Source organism: Megascapheus bottae, chromosome 16 (genome assembly GCF_031878675.1).
Source record: "Megascapheus bottae isolate mThoBot1 chromosome 16, mThoBot2.hap1, whole genome shotgun sequence".
In the NCBI taxonomy this organism is placed as follows: Eukaryota; Metazoa; Chordata; class Mammalia; order Rodentia; family Geomyidae; genus Megascapheus; species Megascapheus bottae.
The window spans coordinates 32,256,890-32,275,166 of record NC_143524.1 but is presented as its reverse complement, the minus strand read 5'-3'; the positions used below and the strand labels follow the sequence as shown (position 1 = coordinate 32,275,166).

General features: G+C 49.2%; 1 protein-coding gene across 1 annotated transcript in view; it reads left to right on the top strand.

Moving 5' to 3' along the window:
* Window positions 1-14,700, top strand: part of Kcnc1 (potassium voltage-gated channel subfamily C member 1) — a 41,826-nt gene extending 27,126 nt beyond the window's left edge. Inside the window, exons 2-4 of the mRNA XM_090348045.1 lie at window positions 3,329-4,262; window positions 11,083-11,271; window positions 13,274-14,700. Coding sequence (XP_090204171.1) covers window positions 3,329-4,262; window positions 11,083-11,271; window positions 13,274-13,338 — 1,188 coding nt within the window. The 3' untranslated portion in view covers window positions 13,339-14,700. The remainder of the gene's footprint in view (window positions 1-3,328; window positions 4,263-11,082; window positions 11,272-13,273) is intronic.
* The last annotated feature ends 3,577 nt before the right edge of the window (window positions 14,701-18,277 follow it).

The window sequence follows — 18,277 nt, the reverse complement described above, 5'->3', positions numbered from 1 at the left end:
TACCACTGAGCAGATCTTTTGTCCCACAGGCTTTAGCAGTTTGGTGGTGCTAGAGCTCAGTAAACGGGTTCGTGCCTCAGCTTTATCACTAGCCTAAACCCTTGGAACTTCTCAGTTCCTGGCTTTTCTTTGTGACACGTTAGACATATAATCACCAGTCCCACAAGCTTGGTGCCAGGATTAAAAGTAAAAGATAGGCCCTCAAGATTTTGTAGCTTTTTCTTCTTTTCTGCCATTGCCCTTGCTGCTATCTTACTACTTAGGAGAACAGAAAAGTCTGAAGGCGCCAGGTGTAGCTTTCTCCACAGTTCTAAATATTCACATGTGCCTGGCTATCCCCAAGTGGGCCTCTGCCCAATAGAGAAGCCAGGAAGGTAGGTTCCTGAGATGCCTAGGAAGAGTGGGAGATCTGGCTCATGCTTGTCTTGGCTCCTCTTGGAGTTGATTCCCTGCCCTCGGTGGTGGGGCTCAGGCTATACAGTGATCCAGAATCACTAAAGACTCTTCTATACTCATAACATCTGACCTCTCTCTGGGCCTTAGTTTCCCATCAAGATCTGTACTGTAAGAAGGCAAATGAGGGCCGGGCGTGGTGGCTCCCACCTGTAATCCTAGCTACTCAGGAGGCTGAGATCTGAGGATCAAGGTTCAAAGCCAGCCTGCACACTAAAGTCCATGAGACTCATCTCCAGTTAACCACCAGAAAACTGGAAGTGACACTGTGGCTCAAGGGGTAGGGCAGTATCCTTGAGCTGAGGGGCTCAGGGACAGCAGCGCCCAGGCCCAGAGTTTAAGCTCCATGACAAAAAAAAAAAAAAGCAAATGAGGCGAGAGTCCCCGGGGTTGTAGGGCACTTGAAAGTCCAAAGACTCCTGGGATATCAGTGTTGCCTGGCTTATTCCCATAAACCTTCTTGGGCACTAAAAAGCAGGCGATGGAGATAGATTCATTATCTCCCCAGGTGGATAGAGAGAATCCTTAGGGAAGCCCTTTGCTTCCTTCCGCTTCATGACCACAGCTGCCAAAGGGAGCCTCACCCCCAGGGGAAGGGCTATTAATGAGGCGCTGAGGGATGATAGGATTTTCCTAAACAGAGACAAACACATTCTCCTGTAGAAGGAACAGAAGATGGAAAGCCAAGGAAAAGGGGGAGACAATATGGTCAGAAGTGATAGAGTTACAAGAATGTTGGTTACCTATAGGGAGAGGACCTGGAGAAGTCAGGTGAGACAGGGAAAGCCTCATATGCCAAGCTGAGGAGTTGGGACTTTTCTCTGGCAGCATGGTAGTAGATACGGGCAGTACCAGGATTGCCATTGGTGACTGGATTCCCATTGGTAGCTGTGTGGCTAAGACAGAAGCTGAAAACCTACTTGAATGGTAATTTCCCTGTTGAGAGAGGAGGGTGAGTATGGGAAGATCAAGGAGGGAATGTCCTTACTGATTGGGCAGCAAAGAGAAGAGGAAGAACCTTTTGCCTCCACCACCAGTCAGGATCTAGAAGCTTAAGGTGCTGTAGGCCTAGCCTGTAGGCTTCCCTCAGACACTCACAAGGTTGGAGCTCTTTCCCCTCACACATCTAGAAGTATGACCTGTCTGTAGGAATCTATGGCAAGCTTTAAGATGGGGCTGGATATCCAGCAGATAGAGATACAAGTGCTTTTTAGCTGGAAGAGTTTGAGTAACTGGTCATAGGAAGAATTCTGGAGCCATGTGAACTTGAGCCTAGCCTCTTCCAATCATTTTCATTTCTTCACTTTGTTTTCTGGGTCTTCCTCTGTGTACCTAGGTCTGAACTGTCTGCACTATGAAAAAAAAGAAAAGAGCTTTGTAGAGTTGGAAGACCTGCTTTGAAGTCTCCATCTTGCCTCTCTCAAGAGTGCACAAATCACTCTCACTTTTCCCCAGCTCCACCTAATTTGTAGAGCAGTGAAAGTTCATCTCAGTCCACTGAACTGCACCTCTATCTATCTATCTATCTATCTATCTATCTATCTATCTATCTATCTATCTATCTGCAGGTAGCAACTTTAGAGCTGGACAGAAGCTTTAGCCAACTCTGTGTTTGGATATAACCTGCTGCCTGGTGAGGGGTGGCAGAAAGAAAGCATGGATGAGTGAACTAGTGGATAGGTAGATGGATGGATGAATGGATGAATAGATGTAAGTAAAGAAAAGTGAAAGAGAAAGAAAGGAACAAGAATGGGAGATGGAAGAATGCATAAGGATCACACTTATGAATAGCCTAGGAGAAAAGATTTTGAAAATCATGTAATATTCTAATACCAAGATAATGCCAGTATTCTTCAATTAATAGCTTGGACAGTTCATTTCCTCTTTTTGGGCCTCAAACTTCCTATCTGTAGCATGTGACATCTTGGGCCAGATCATCTCTAAAGATTTCTCTTGCGTTGTTACCTCTAAAAATATTAAATGCCCCTCCCTATTTCCTCCTACTCCTCAACCCAGAATGTGGTTTGAGAGATCCACATAGTTATTGGTTCCCAGGTCCCTGCCAGGTTGGGTCCTAGACTCCGTGGTCAACCCAGACAAGGCTTTTCTGGGACTCTCAGAGCACTCCCTGCAAGACAGGGGAAGGGCATCAGTGCAAATTAAGGTCTTTGCTGGCAACTGCTACAAAGCAGGTGGGGCACTGGTACTCCCTGAATGCCTGAACTGGAGTTGGAAGGGAAAAAAAAAATGGGAGATCAGGCCTCTCAGGTGCTTGATGGCATTCAAGCTGCCCTCTCTTATTTCTTTTCACACTTCAGTCCCAGAAATTTGGTCACTATTAGTCAGGGCAGCTGAACACATTCACAACTCACCTCTAAATTGAAGTGGTATAACACAATAGAAATTTGCTTCCCACTCAGCTGTCATATCAGTGAGGGTTTTAGTGGATATCCGTCTTGGCGTGGATCTAAGCTTCTTTCCTCTAGTTAGCTGTTCAGGCCCACAGGGCTTCAGTGTTGTCTGGCCGTGGGGAAAAAGGAATCATGGAAGATCAAAGAGAACTGTTTTGCTAGCCAGACCTGGCAGCACCTCACATGTCCCAGTCCTGAGGAGGGAAGTGTGGCGTGTCTGATTGGGTTGTGTTGAAAGTGCTTTTTTTTTTTGAGGGGCGGTCAGTCATAGGACTTGAACTCATCCTGGGCATTGTTCCTGAGCTCTTCAGCTCAAGGTGCTCTACCACTGGAGCTTGAAAGTGTTCCTAAGCCTTCAGCTTCCCCTGGTCTGGCCTTCTGTCTGCACCCAACGCAAGGCACCCCAAGTTTCTCCACTCCAAGTGGAAGGCCTCCCTCTGACACTGTGTATTTCTTACCCACAGTATGTGGCCTTCGCCTCGCTCTTCTTCATCTTGGTCTCCATCACCACCTTCTGCCTGGAGACCCACGAGCGCTTTAACCCCATCGTGAACAAGACGGAGATTGAGAATGTTCAGAATGGCACACAAGTACGCTACTACCGGGAAGCAGAGACAGAAGCCTTCCTCACCTACATTGAGGGCGTCTGTGTGGTCTGGTTCACCTTTGAGTTCCTCATGCGTGTCGTCTTCTGCCCCAACAAGGTGGAGTTCATCAAAAACTCGCTCAACATCATTGACTTTGTGGCCATCCTCCCCTTCTACCTGGAAGTGGGCCTAAGCGGCCTGTCCTCCAAGGCTGCCAAGGATGTCCTGGGCTTCCTGCGTGTCGTCCGCTTTGTGCGTATCCTGCGTATCTTCAAGCTGACCCGTCACTTTGTGGGCCTGCGGGTCCTGGGCCACACACTTCGTGCCAGTACCAACGAGTTCCTGCTACTGATCATCTTCCTGGCCCTGGGAGTGCTTATCTTTGCCACTATGATCTACTATGCCGAGAGGATAGGGGCCCAGCCCAACGACCCCAGCGCCAGCGAGCACACGCACTTTAAGAACATCCCCATCGGCTTCTGGTGGGCTGTGGTCACCATGACGACGCTGGGCTACGGAGACATGTACCCGCAGACGTGGTCCGGCATGCTGGTGGGAGCACTGTGCGCTCTGGCAGGTGTGCTAACCATCGCCATGCCTGTGCCGGTCATTGTGAACAATTTTGGGATGTACTACTCCTTAGCTATGGCTAAGCAGAAACTACCAAAGAAAAAAAAGAAGCATATTCCTCGGCCACCGCAGCTGGGATCTCCCAATTATTGTAAATCTGTCGTAAACTCTCCACACCACAGTACTCAGAGTGACACATGTCCGCTGGCCCAGGAAGAAATTTTAGAAATTAACAGAGCAGGTAGGAAACCTCTTAGAGGCATGTCGATCTGACCTTTCACCTCCACCCCCTGTAGTGATGATTTCAGATTCAGTCAGACTGCTTCTTTAGTTCCCTGGGTAACCGGGGACCCTCTGCTCCATTTCGAGGTATGGAGCCTGGGGGCTCAGGGCAATGCTGGGTGGCTAAATTCAGAAGGCAAGAGAGCCTGCTAGAGAAGCCTCTCGCTTTGGCTCTGGGTAAGAAGGTTCATGCAGTTGGTCTCATTGAGTTCTGAAGAGACCACGCCTACTGTGAGGTTGCTGAGGACTGTCTTAGCAGGAGCCCAGGGGGGCTACTGCTCAGGTGGGCAGGAGTCAAGCATGAGTCTCTGACTCAGCTACTGACCTAGTGTTGGGGCAGGGTGGGGGTGGATGTGATTCGGAGGTGCCGTAGGATTTTCATTTGATCTTTAACACAGTTCCACACAGGCTGTGTAGACAGCAGAAATGGTGCATGGGATCCAGGCAGGAAGATCCCTGCAAAGGAGTAGCAAGATTCTCAGCCTCAGCAGAGCCTGTGTTCATAGTCAAGTAGAATTTCTGCTCTGATGCTGGCTGCCTAGCTCCAGGTCCTTCTTAGGAGACACCCCTAGCCCTCCGTGACAAGCTTACTTACCCCCTAGCATGCCGAACCAACTCATCCTCTACCACCACTCTAGAGTTTAGCAATTTATCTTTAGGAACCTGTTGGAGTGACTCTGGCTTTCACGTTGTCTGTTTGGGTCAATGGTCCAGTGGGAGTTTCCGGTGACCTGATGGCAGTGCCTGGTGAGCAGAGGAGTAGAGTGGCCACACCCTGGGCAGCTTTGATGAAAGCATTTTAGATCCGCAACAACCCTCTACGAGGGTTGTCTGCATGTCTGGCAGTGGGGACTGCAGCAGCAATACCAGACTCCCAACCAACGTACAACCACTGGGGTCCGGGGAGGGGGGAGGGGGACCATGAAACAATACTAGTCACCGTGGGATATATTCTAATATTCCATGGCTAGTGGTTTGTTATGGGACTATCTCAGTTTTATGAGAACATGCACATAGCACATAAAGTTGATCTTGGGGCTCTGGTCTGAAGAAATAAAGCCCATAGTCTACCTCTACCCATGGAATACCATCAACTTATTCTATGGACACAGGGATTTCAAAGGAATTGATGACCCAGAGAAAAATGACAACCCTGAGCTAAGAAGTACCAGGAAGAGCAGGCGATGGACATGGGAGAGTAGGTCCATTTAGTCTAAGAAGGATATTTATATGCCCTGGTCTGATGGTGACTGCAGTGTTAGCTCAGCTGCAAACAAGCAAGTTTCTCTTTGGCTTGGGTGGCTTCCTGGCGGCAGGTGACTGATTCCCTTTCCCTGCTGAAGTGCTTTCTTTCCCCCACTACCCCATCCTGATCCTGTTCCAGCTTCAGCTCACAGCTAGGACAATCAGAGCAGTATCCCAAGGCTTACTTCTCTGTCCATGGCATCTCCCAGTCTCTTTGCCCTGCCCCATGTCCTCTCTTCCTGGGATTCCTGTAAGGACCTGAGAGGAGTAGGTTCAGTGTTACCGGTTGGGTCTGATGTCTCAGAGACTGAGATATGGAGACATGTGTGACTTCTATGAGAAGCCTAAGCCCCACCTTTCTGCTTTGGATTAGCTAGCTTCAGGAATCCTCAGTCAAGGCACGGACATTTCTTTGGCTCTGGCCTGGGCTATTCCCCTCCCCCAACTACACTGTGGACCCTATCAGGAAGTGCTTAGCATGAGGGGCATGGCCCTGTACCACTTGGCCTTTCCAATGTAACTAACTTCTCCAACACTGTGTCTTTTAGGATTGGTGCCCCAAGCATGGAGCCCCAGACTCAACCCATCAGCAATCCTCAGTTTACTCTAGGTAGAATAGATCCCTCTGTATGCCCAGATAGTGACAATCTTTCCCTCTCTCAGCCCTTCCTTCCACCCCTAGCACAGGCGTGTGGATGGGTTTTCACATGTGCACATTAGCTAGTCCCAGGGACATAGCCCTCCTTTTATGCTTCAGCAGACTTGCAAAGCTCATGTTTTCCTGTGAGATCTCCTGTGTTCCTTGGCCTATGCCCAGCCTTGATAGCCCTGCCCTTGGCAGCTACTTGCCCTGACTCTAGGTTTCAGGGGCCTATGGAGCTTTGATTTTGGAAGGTCTTTTGACTAGGTACTCAGTGCCCATCCAAACTTGCCCGCTAGAGCCTGAGTGGTGGGACCTTCCTGCCCTCCCTTCCTTACCCTTGTCTCCCTGCTGTGTTCCCCATCAAGTCCTTGGTGACGCTGGTGCTGTACTGATGTTCAGACCACCCTGCTTGGCTCTGAGACCCCAGTCTCATCCTGACCTCCTCTCCTACCAGACCATCCCTCCTAAAAATTGGTGCCCGACAACCAGGATTATCTACTACCAAGAGGGGGTAAAATTCTTAGGGGCTGTTCCCTGCCATCCTGAATCCCAGACTCCTTTCCGATTTGCCTCCTTTTCTACCAGTAGCTCTGCATCTGGCTGGGTGTAGAGTAGACATGAGTTTGTGAGAGAGAAGCTAGAGGCCAGGAAGGCAAATGTAGTGAGCAGAGAGGAGATGCTACAGGAATTGTGGGAGGTAAGATGCAGTCTCCAAGGCCTTTCCCCCTGGGAAGCCAATGTACCTCTCCAAGTGTAGGATTTCTCCAGTTTCCCCTTCTAAAAAAGAAAAGCCTAGTTTAGGGGCCGGGCTAGGCCTTGTAGGTATCCCACCTCCAACACATGCAAGACAGGCCCTGAATTGAACCAAGGCCTCCCAGCTGAGCCATCAGCTCCTTTCCCTCACCTCCACCTCTCCGTCATTCTTGAAAACATAGCATTATGTCTGTCGTAGTGATGGTATGATCTCTTCATGGGCGTTGTCCTCTGGGCCATGGCTGCATGGCGTGGAAGGTTTTGTTGGGAGAGGTTGTTGAGGGTCCAGTTCTCCTCTGGATATTGGGCCTCACAGTGGCCAGAAGACATATCCTGGAACTGACTAGTGCAATGGCTGAGGACAAGGTACCCCTCACCTGGAGGTGCCTCTCACATCTATAGTCGGGATCTCCTCCATCCATTCTGAGCACTCAGAGTGCTCCCTCTGTCCTGCCATGTCCATTCACGCATGTCTTGTCCATCTCCACTCCTGTGGTGTGAGTCAGTCCTTTGTGGTATAGCTTCCAGGGATCTAGGGTCCCATTGTAGCAGTGGGTGACATGGAAGCAGGGATGGTGACTGGGTTTCCTTCTTGTCCATGGGTACTCAGGGCAGCAGCAAGGTCTAGAGATAGCCTCTGGGAGCCACTCCGCTCTCCCTACCCTTCCACCTATCCCCTGCTGGGCTGCAAGGTGCTGCCCAAGGAATGGTGCTAGTCCAGGGGCAGGGAGGATGGTGGGATTGGGGGCAGAGTTGATAGGGCAGGATGTGGGGCTGAAGAGACCTGCATGTGTACAAGCTGCAGGGTTGGTAGCTTGGATCCTGAGTGGGGTCCTTGTTACCCCCTGGTGGCTGGGGGAAGTGGGTGGAGAAATGGCCTTAACCCAGGGCCAGGCATGGGTGTTATTTGTGTTGTTCACATTCTTTCTCTCTCTCCACTAATCATATTTCTCTCTCTTCGTTTTGTTGCGTGACTGTATTGGGTCTCGTGATGTGTTTCTCACGGACTGTATCCATCTATCCTCGGATGTTTCCTCTCACTCTTACACCCTCAGTCCCCGGCTGGGCAAACCCCTCAGGGGTAAACCCAAGGAAATGCCCAGCCACTCCCACCCCACCCCAGTCTTGTGTGCGCCCCCTGCTGCCCACTGCTGGTGTGAACAGTAAGTACGGCAGGGGCCATGCCTGGAGACAGGCAGAAAAGCCAGCCTGCTGGCTGAGGGCTTGGCCAAGCAGGTTCTCCTTGCTCCAAAGTTTAAAAAAAAATGACCCTCTCACGGACGCTCATCTCAGCTCATTTCAAAGCCTGGAAACCATCTCTGAGACGCTGCCCATGCTGTCATTTCATCATCACAGGCCTGTGGGTCTAGTGGGGGGCCTGGGTCCCTGGACACCCCGGGGGCGCCCTGGGCAGGAGGCTGGGCACTAGCCCTCTGAAAGCCGGTGGGGATGTGGGCCCCTAGCTGCCATCGCATGCAGAAGATGGCGTGGCAGGTGGCTCGGAAGCCTTGTGCGAGCTTGGATTTTAGACAGCTGTCCCCTTTTTGTTGGTTTCTTTCTTTTCTGTCTTCTGGTTACCCTGCGGGAGTTCAGGAGAGGAATGGTCTAGTTTTTGCACCCTCCATTGCAGATAAATCAACAGTCTCATCTCAAAGGTCAAGGCTATGAGAAAAGCAGTCTCCTGGGAGCCCCAATGGCAAATCCCTGCCCCCGGGCCCTTCAGAGAAAGCTTACCTCTCAGCTTTGAGCCCTTCACAGTTGTGGGATGTGAAAACCCAGGGAAAAGGAGCTCTGCTTGTAGACAGAGCCAGTGGAAGGAGGGGTCTCAGGCTGTACCATCTCCACAGAGGCAGAGGCAGAGAGGGGCAGCTACTGTTGACCCCTACCCTGGACAAGGACTGAGGCTGTGGACATCTCCAGTGACAAATGATGATAGCCAAGAAAGAGAAAATCCTCACTGTCCAACCAGAGGACACGTTGCCTGGAAAAGCCTCTGTTTCCCTCTTAGAGAAAAAGTCATGCAGAGAACCCCCATTTTCCAGTCCCTCATCCCCTTCCCCTCCAAACTGTTTCCCTCCCTTCTCCTAGCAACTTCCTTCCAGAGACCCTTGGGGTGCCAACTAGAGAGGGTGAGACAAGACCCATATGTTCTGTGAGGACCATAAACACGCCCCGTGTGCTAGGCAGCCCCCAGACCCAGTCACATGGTGTCAGAGTTTCTTTGGTTTCCTTGGTAACTGGCCTTTCTGGTTCAGAGTCAATTGGGGAGTGAAGCCCCTGGGATCTGTCAAGAAACACACTGTACGTGAAATGCTTTGCCATCTTGTATGAGAGACTTTTTTTTTTAAGTTCCAAAATTATTATGGGATTTTTTGATTTGCTTTATGAATAAACCTGATTGGTCCATTTCTCTTTTGACTGACTGCCTCTTTGTAGTGACATGATGTGTCCACGGGTGGTGATCCTGCCCATAGGTGTGCTAAGTGTGTGCACTTGGGAAAGGATCTCTCCTGCGTGTAGTTACATGATGTGAACAGGATCGTGGGAAAGTATCAGGTCTGGTGGAAATAGTCTCCAGCTTTCCCCTCTCTCCTCTTAGTCTTTTAGAAAGCTTTCCCTAACATGATTGCCTATGTGGATTTCCTTCCAGAAAAAGGCTTGCCCCTGAGGTTTCTACCTCAGGTGCAGTGTTTGAGTGGGCTCCACCCTGGCCAGGGAGATTTGGCTTTGAAGGCAGAGAATGTAGAGGTGACAGGGGGAGGAGGCTGGCAAAGGCCAGTCAGAGCCACCATTGCCAGCCCAAGGCTTCCATGGCTCACCTCCTGGAAGTGGGAAAGACAGGGTTCTTTGCTCTGGCCACACTTTTTTCCCCACCAAGATTGCTCCAGACCTCTTCTCAGATTCCTTCTCCGAGGCCAAAGCTTACATTTTCCTTACCCAAGGCCATCAGCTGCTATTGTCTTCTACACATCCATTTGCTCCGCTTTGCCGGGACACTAGCAGAGGGGACAGGAATGGGAGCCTTTCCCACATCCCTGTCCTGCCATCACAGTCTCATGCATACATCCTTGTTGTGCCTATGCAAGCTGAGCAGACCCACTTGGGGCATCATGGGGACACTGCTTGATATATGTGGGAACAGAGTGGACTAGGTAGGGAAGGAACAAATGGAGTGGTCAAATTGGATCTGCAGGAGACAGAGATTGTTGAGTCAGGTTTAATCTGTATGGAGAATGAGGCAGACCAATCAGATTGGATTCCTGTGAGGACAGAGTAAAATGCATGACCAGGGTCAGTCTGTATAAGAGATAGGGAATCAGAGTGACCAGACTGGGTTCTTGTAGGGACAGAATGGAAGGTGTGACAGGCCTAATCTGTGAGAGACACAGTTGGAGAGGGATGAGATTGGGTCCCTGTGAGGACAGAATAGAAAATATGACCAGGCCTGCTCTGCATGGAGGACCAACAGTTATAGAGATTGGGTCCCTGCAGGGACACAGGAGAAAGTACAATCCAGACAGGGGCAGCAGAATGACCAGATTGGGTTCATATGGAGTGGTGGGGGCAGGCTGAGTGACCAGATGTGGGGGAGGGGCAGGCTGAGCCAAGTGATTAGCTGGTCTAGAATAGATCAGATGGGGTCTGGGTGGGGCTGGGGAAGTCTGAGTGGCTGGCTAGATGTCACTAGAAGGCAGCCAGGATCCAGTCAGCAGTGGCAGGGTATGAAAGGCCACCTCTCTGGAGTGGAACCTTTCTGCGTGTCTGTCTGTCTTCTCCCTGAGCGCTGTGTCTGGCCCTCTCCCCATGACTGCATCCACATCATCCTGTCTCATTGGCCCTGTCTCGCTTTGGGCCCTGGACCTGGCTCTCAGAACCATATGCTGGGCCCATCACCAATTCATCTTTTTGCAAACTTTGAGCAAACCCCGGAGTCCCTCCACCCCTGCCTCATAGGCAGCCTGCAGGCTGCCTGAATGGACTGAGCCCCCTCCCCCCAGCCTTGCACCCTCTTCTATGGCCTAACCCCTTTCTACCCTCAGAGACTGGCTGCCTGTTGCCAAATGTCCTATCTCCGGCCTGTTCCTCCCTCACTAAACAGTTTTCAGTGTCTCAATAGCTTCTGCTTATATGTTTGAAGATTCCAAACTGAATGGGGAGGTGGCGAAGGCCGCGCTGGCGAACGAAGACTGCCCCCACATAGACCAGGCCCTCACTCCCGATGAGGGCCTGCCCTTTACCCGCTCGGGCACCCGCGAGAGATACGGACCCTGCTTCCTCTTATCAACCGGGGAGTACGCGTGCCCACCTGGTGGAGGAATGAGAAAGGGTATGTAGAGGAAGCTGGAGCTCTGTGCATCGGCTGGGTCTGCCTCGCGCTCCTGCAGATGGGTGGGCAGGGTGGTGGGTGAGGGGTGCTGAGGGGCAGGCAGGCACATGAAGGGTGGTGGTGAGGACCGAGGGATAAGGGAAGTCCCCCAGGGATGGTCCCTGGAGGCCTGAGTCCCTTTTCCCCTCAACATGGAATGTCAGACTGGCAGAGAGAAGCTGAGGCCAAGAGAAGTGTGGGCACATAATTGAGCTAAGTAGTAGAAAAGGCCTTTCACAGGCTGACTTATGGGCTGTGACCATCGCAGGGGTACCCAGGGAGGCAGGAGGAGCCTCAACGTTCCCAGACTGCTTTGGCAGAGACAGGGAAGGTCCAAAGAGCAAAATTATCTCTCCTCTCATTGGTTGAGGAGGGCAATAAGATGAGCCTAGGTTGGCCAAGACTCTGTGAAATTAGCTTATGGATCCATGCTATGGAAGAGACATCCTTTAAAGAGGATCAAAGGCTCGTGGGAGGAATGAAGAGAGCAGTAATTTCAGGGCTTAGGGATAAGGCCATGGTCCTTGCAGAGGTAAGATGTACGCCAGTCTGAATATGCTAGTGACAGAGAATTTGCCAAGAAAAGACTGGGGACTTAGTGCAGCCCCTTCCATCAGTGCCCATTGGCCACAGCTCTGAGGTGGTCAGCGCCCCCTTGTGGTTGGCAAGTTGAGACTAACAGTCTCCTTGGAATCCAAACTTCAGGTGGATCCTGCTTTTACTGGAGCTTGAGCATGGGTGGGGGAGAGGCCTAGAACACTTAGCCAAGGCTCTAGGCACTGGTTTGGCCTGGAAAGCTAAAGGAGCCTCTCTAAGTCCCTTAGATTGGCTGGCCAGCTCATGCATGTCTTGGAGTGCCGCACAGGCTCACACAGGTGCATGCTGATGGGGGGAGGAGGGAGCGGCTGCTGAGTCAGACAGTAGTTGGAGAGATTTTTTTTAAAGCAACAGTTGACACGTACTGTGGCCATTGTCAACTGAACAGTTCTATGCTTTGAAGTGGTTAATCCAGATACAAGGAGAAAAAAGACTTCAAAATCAAGGGTAGGCCTAGAAACAGAAAGGCAGCCCACTCTGAGATGAAGGAAAGTCCTTGGGTCACTAGTACTTGGTTATATCCACATAACTTAGGCTGGTTCCTGCTTCGTTATCTTGCTGGGAGGCCACCTGACCTCAGTGTGGTATGCCACTCCCTGCATGGTGCTGCATGGCAGAAGGCTGCCAGTCTCAGGAAGGCCCCATCCTTGCCATAGATGGGTCTGTTGCTCTCCTTTGCAACTGGCTTTTTCCTAGGGGCGATTTCTAGAATGCTCAGGAGCAGAGGCCACCATGCGGTCAGGGGTGGGGGAGAAAGGGGAAGATGGTTCCCAGTATTGACCCTACTCAGGAGACAGGGCTGTTTGTGTCTTTCATCTTGAATATTAGATCAGCTGATGTAGCCTAAAAGAGCAGAAAGGAAGAGTGATTTGCTGTGATTCCAGAGGTCCAGGAGATGTGGGACACATGCAGCCCTGTCTCCCTGTGGTGGCTAGTGAGTCCTGGTGCAGCCAACACCATCCATAGGTGATACTTGTTTCAGAACCCACTTGGGTTTAGGTGCCAGAGCCTTTGGGAGCCACCAAGGGCGAAGGCTCCACCCACATCCACCCAGTCTCGCTCTTACAGGGTCCTGATAGCCACAAGGACTTGCTTTTCTCAGGTTGATTTCAAGCCAGAAGGCCTTCAAGTGTTTGAGCTCATGTACAGAGTAGAAGTAGGGAGTCCACTGATTCCCCCAGGAGAGAGAGAACGAGGCTGCTAGGCTGGCTCGCTGCATGGGAAACAAGCCAGCTGGAGAAGAACCTGCCTGTCTCTGCATGTGGCTGTTCTGTCTTTCCTCCTCCTTCCTTAAAAACTAAGTACCAATCGGGATGGGAAGGTGAAGAAGAGAAGCTCAAGTGTTAATTGTATTCTTTACATACAGATCTTTGCAAAGAAAGCCCTGTCATTGCTAAGTATATGCCGACAGAGGCTGTGAGAGTGACTTGACCAGGCGGCTTGGCCGAGGACACTGGTGGCTATTAAGCATCTGGGTGGACCTGCAGCCCCTCCTCACCCTCGGACAGAGTAAATTCACGCCACGCAGGTTTGCCGGACGAGTCCGAGTGGCCCAGGCATTGTACTAGGACGGACGTAGCTTTTTCTACGGCCAAATGGTAACTGACCGTAGAGGATTTCTTTTCCTTCTTTCCCTTTTTTTTTTTTAAAGTTTTATTTTATTTGGGGGAAGGGGGTGGAGGGGTTCCTTAGCATGACTTGCATGAAGTTAAACAGAAAACCCAGAGAAACCAAACCCACCAACACCCTCCACCCTGCAACTGTATAATTACTCTAAACAACAACAAAAACAAAAAGAAGAAGAAAAGAAAAAGTCTTATATTTTCTTTCAGAGCTCTTTACTTTTACACACATTGTTGGAGCCAAACTGTAATGGCGTTCGTTAGAAACCTGTACATTTCTGGGAGTGAGGGCCGGGGAGGAAAAAAGATGGGGATTGGGAATGGAGTGCATCCTCTCTTTTTTTGTACACAAGATCAAGAGTAACAGTTCTAAAAAGGGCAGTCGGTCAGTCATCGGTCATATTGACCTCACCTTCGTAGTTCATCTCTCATGTGGAAACCAAGAACTTTGCTCCAAATAGAATCATGGAAACTCGCACTGCTGCCTTCTTCCCTCTGTTTGGCATGCTTGTGACCCAGCGGACATCTCCCCAAGATCCCTGACAGCGGCTAGTTTAGGTTGATCCTCTCATCTTAGCGGTGTGTAGATCCAATGTGACCAACTTTCATAACAAATTGTTCATAGTACATAATCAACACCGTATGGATTCTCCAAGTGTTATTTTAACACCAGGATGTAGAGCACCAAAAGTTCAGGACCACTGGAGGGGCATCCTCCACTCTTTATTAAGGTACAACCTGGAATTGTATGCAATTTAGTTCTTCAGAGTATTAAAAAAAACAACCCTGCATGCCCAATGTTATGCAAAGCGATTCGAGCATGAAATAAATTTTGTATCATGGTTTCTGTATAGTCTAAAGCAGATTTGTTTTCCTGAAGCAATTGGAGGTTTGCAGAGACACGCTTCTGCATCTTGAATAAATATAGTATTTTCCCAACAGAAACAGAGGACAGTAGCTTGGCTTTGGTCTGATTCTAAAATTAGTTTTGGGGGGGGGGAGATGATATTTTTGAAAAACACATGCTTGAGTTGAAAAAAAAAATGCAACATCTCGAGCTTTCACTGCAGCACACAACATTTCCTGGAAAGAAAGCAACGATGCTTTAGCTCAACAACCTCCCCTCCCTGGGCCCTGGCCCTGGAAATAAAAAGGTGACTTTTGAGATGAAGCATGGATCTGGGTTTTTATTGCCTTCAGGCAGTGTGGAGATTGTTTTGGGCCTCGGGTCTTCTATGGCTGGGCTGGGCTGGGCTAAGCCTTGGACTATGACTAATACTGTAGGCTTGCTGAAGGAAAGCCAGACTCTAAGGAGGAAGTTGACCCCTGATGGATGGTTGGGCAGAGTGGTCTCCTGGGTTGCAGATGCTGTTGGGGTTGGGAGAAGGAAGCAGCTTTCAGAAAGTACAGGGTGTGAGAAGTCTTGGGTCTTACCACCAGCACATCCTCTGGGTGGTCCTCTGAATCGTATCATATTGTTAAGCCCTTGAATAGATCCTGTCAGAGCACCCAGGCACCTTGGACAGACCGTGGCCATCTACCTACTAGGGCCCTCCTTGAATATGATATGGAGCCGGAGGCTAGGTCAGTCACATCTGAGTTCCTAGCTAGCTGTATTCTTGCAGGGCTGGAATGCCATTCCTTCAGCCCAGAGGTACCTTGTTAGTGTTCTCTCCTAGGGGTGCTGATTTCCTTGAATTATTCAAGCTGAGGGGTGGTGGTAATAGGTAGGTAGAATGGAGAATACAATCCTTTTTCCATTCATTAGATATTCCAGATATGTTCAGGCAGAAAGAGGCTTTGGAGGTCATGGGAGTCAATCTCGGTGCATTAAAATTTTTTTTTTATTATTAATATAAAGGTGGTGCGCAGAAGGACTACAAATACTTAAGTCAGGTAAAGAGTACATTTCCTTTTGGATAATGTCATTCCTTTCCTTGTCTCTGTGCCCCCCACCTCTCTCTCTTTTTTGGTCTGGCCCTGGGGCTTATGCTTATGGCCTGGGAACAACCAGGCTTTTGTGCTTAATGCTAGGGCTCTACCACTTGAGCCACAACTCCATTTCCAGCTTTTGTACTTAACTAGAGCTAGGAGTCTCATGGACTTTCCTGTGTAGGCTGGCTTCAAAACATAATCCTAGATCTCAGCCCCCTGAATAGCTAAGATTACAGGCGTGAGCAAGCCACAGGTACCTGGCAACTTCTGTTCATTTTGCAGATGAATAAATGCTGCTCATAAAGGGGAAGCAACCTGCCCAGGAAAATGAATAAGTGGGTGTCATTTCCCCTGATTTCAATTTTCTTAACAGTCCCAGAGTGGCCCGAGTCAATGATCTGGAGGGTCGGGGGGAGGTTATGGGGTGCTGAATTTTAACCTACCAGATTTTCATCCCTGCTTAAACATTTGCCCTGTGGAGCCCAATGAGCAAGGGCATGGTGTTGGTGGAACAGTTGTCCAGGGGTTTTTTTGTCCAGATGCTGTAATAACCATTTATACATTTGAGGATGCATTAGCCAAACTGCCTTGGTTACTGCAGGAAGGATAATGCTTATGTAACTCAATGACCTACCAGCAAAAGAAGTCTGAAAAACACAAAGCCACCTGGTATATAGGTTCTCAGGGACAAAGTAGTTAATGAGGAAAATATACACTGAACAGCTACTATGTGTGTGTTGGGGGGGGCATCTTACTAACATTGTCTAATAATAGCCCACAACAATGGATCCATTGAAGAGGCAAGAGAATGAGAGGTATAGTGGTGCAGCATCAAACATCCAATGAATGATGAAGTCTAGATACTATAACCCAGGTGGTCTATTAACCAGACCAGAGTTAGACTAAGTTGTCCCTCATTAACTGAGGGCTTCCTGTGTCTGGTGCTAAAAGATTAACAGGAAGACCAGACTTGCTGGTCCTAAATCTCAGGGCCCTCAGGACTCGATCTCCTATCCTTCTTCTCGTGTTGTTGCCAGAAGGGGCCAATTCACACCCTGTTACACCTATAGTTGGCCACCTGATGCCCTTCAGCTGGCTTATAAGGAGTGCATCCTCCTTAACCTCCTTCCACAGGCTCATGGTCCTCGGTGCTCCAGTAGCTCTTCAATTCTGAACTCTGTAGCACTTACACATATGCCTGAGGATCTGAACTGCCCTCCCTCTGACATACCCACCAATGCCCCAGTAACTTCAATTGCTAACGTAAGTTCACAATGATGGCTAAACCACCTTCACTCAGAAGTGGGAGAAACTGTGGATATGATGGGAAGGCTTTCTTCTGAGCCACACACCTGGATTCATCAGTCCTCCATTACCAGTTCATCCAAGGTTGGTCAGAGAAAGCTCACCATCCACAGAGACAAAGGTGGTGAAGACATCAGGGAAGACATGCCTGTGATCGGGAGCAAAGAGCAAACTTTGCCATTTTTTTTTCTTGTTTAGCCATTTAACTGTCATTCCATGGCCAAAGCACATAGGGGCTCATGCCTCTCTTCCTTTTATTCCTTCTTACACAGAGCTATGAAGGTAATTCATTTAGTTGATCAGGAAAGACAATTTTTTTTAATGCTAGGGTGTTTTCTCAAGTTAGTTCCTATTTCTCTAACGAGCCTAGAGATGGATGGAACTACCATTAACTTCACAGTGGCCAAGAGACTAACAGCATGGCTCTCAAACATTTGTAAGGGGAATAAAACAAGATGAATATGGACTATGGTAGTAGATCCCACTGATTTAACTTCCCCACACCACATGGAGTCCCTTAGGGCAGGACATGTGTTTATATACTGAGCACTTGTGTACCAATACCAATCCTTGGTGAATGGGTTCCCAAACTCTCCAAGCCCAGTCCCTTGCTCAAGGAGTCCTGAATCTCTTAGGGGATTGACATCTGCGAAGTCTGGGTATAATCAATAGAAATCAAAGGGAATAAAAAAATTCTAGGAGACACTTGTTAACATTAACATTTATCATACAACACTCATCAAAGCCAGCTAGTAAAGAGACTTGGAGAAAGGCCTTCTGTCTACATTCTGTAAAGGGTAAAATGGAGGAACCTGAATCATGGGGGCGGTCTATAGGGATTTCCAGTGCCAAATCCATTCTTTCTTCCACATGTAGACCATCTGTGTTATGCCTGCTCCAAGAATAATCTGACTGAGCTCTAAGAGTTTTAGATTCCAGATCTAGGGCTTAGGACTGTGAAGAAGCATTAAGAAGACACTTATTTCTGATGTTCACAAATAGGCTTTGGAGAAAACATTACAGGACAAAGTTGCTTTCAAGAAGCTAGAGATGGGAGATGCAATCCTTTGTCTACTTAGCCTCCCTCTTTATGAGTCTACATGGTAGCCATAGAATCTGTGGGATAACCCTAGGACTCTGAAGACCTCTAGGTTTAGTGGTGATTAAGGGTTCGTTCTTCAGCTTTGAAGTCCTAGGATTATGCAATTTTCTATAGCCATGGGAGCCAAACTATCACAGACCTCAAGAATCATAGTCACACAGGTAGTTCTCAAGTGCTGCCTGGTTGGTGGAAGGCATAAATCATCTGACAGGTGCATGGGTTCTGGACTCCTTTGTCTGTGCCAGAGAACTCTTCTGATGTGTCTTTCTGCTTTTCTATTTTCCCACCACTTTTTTTTTCTGTTCCCCCACTTCAGCTCCACAGTCTTTCGCCTTGGCCCTACTCATCAAAGACAAGACTATTTTCCTTTCCAAAGCTTAATATCGCCATATCTTTACATATGCAA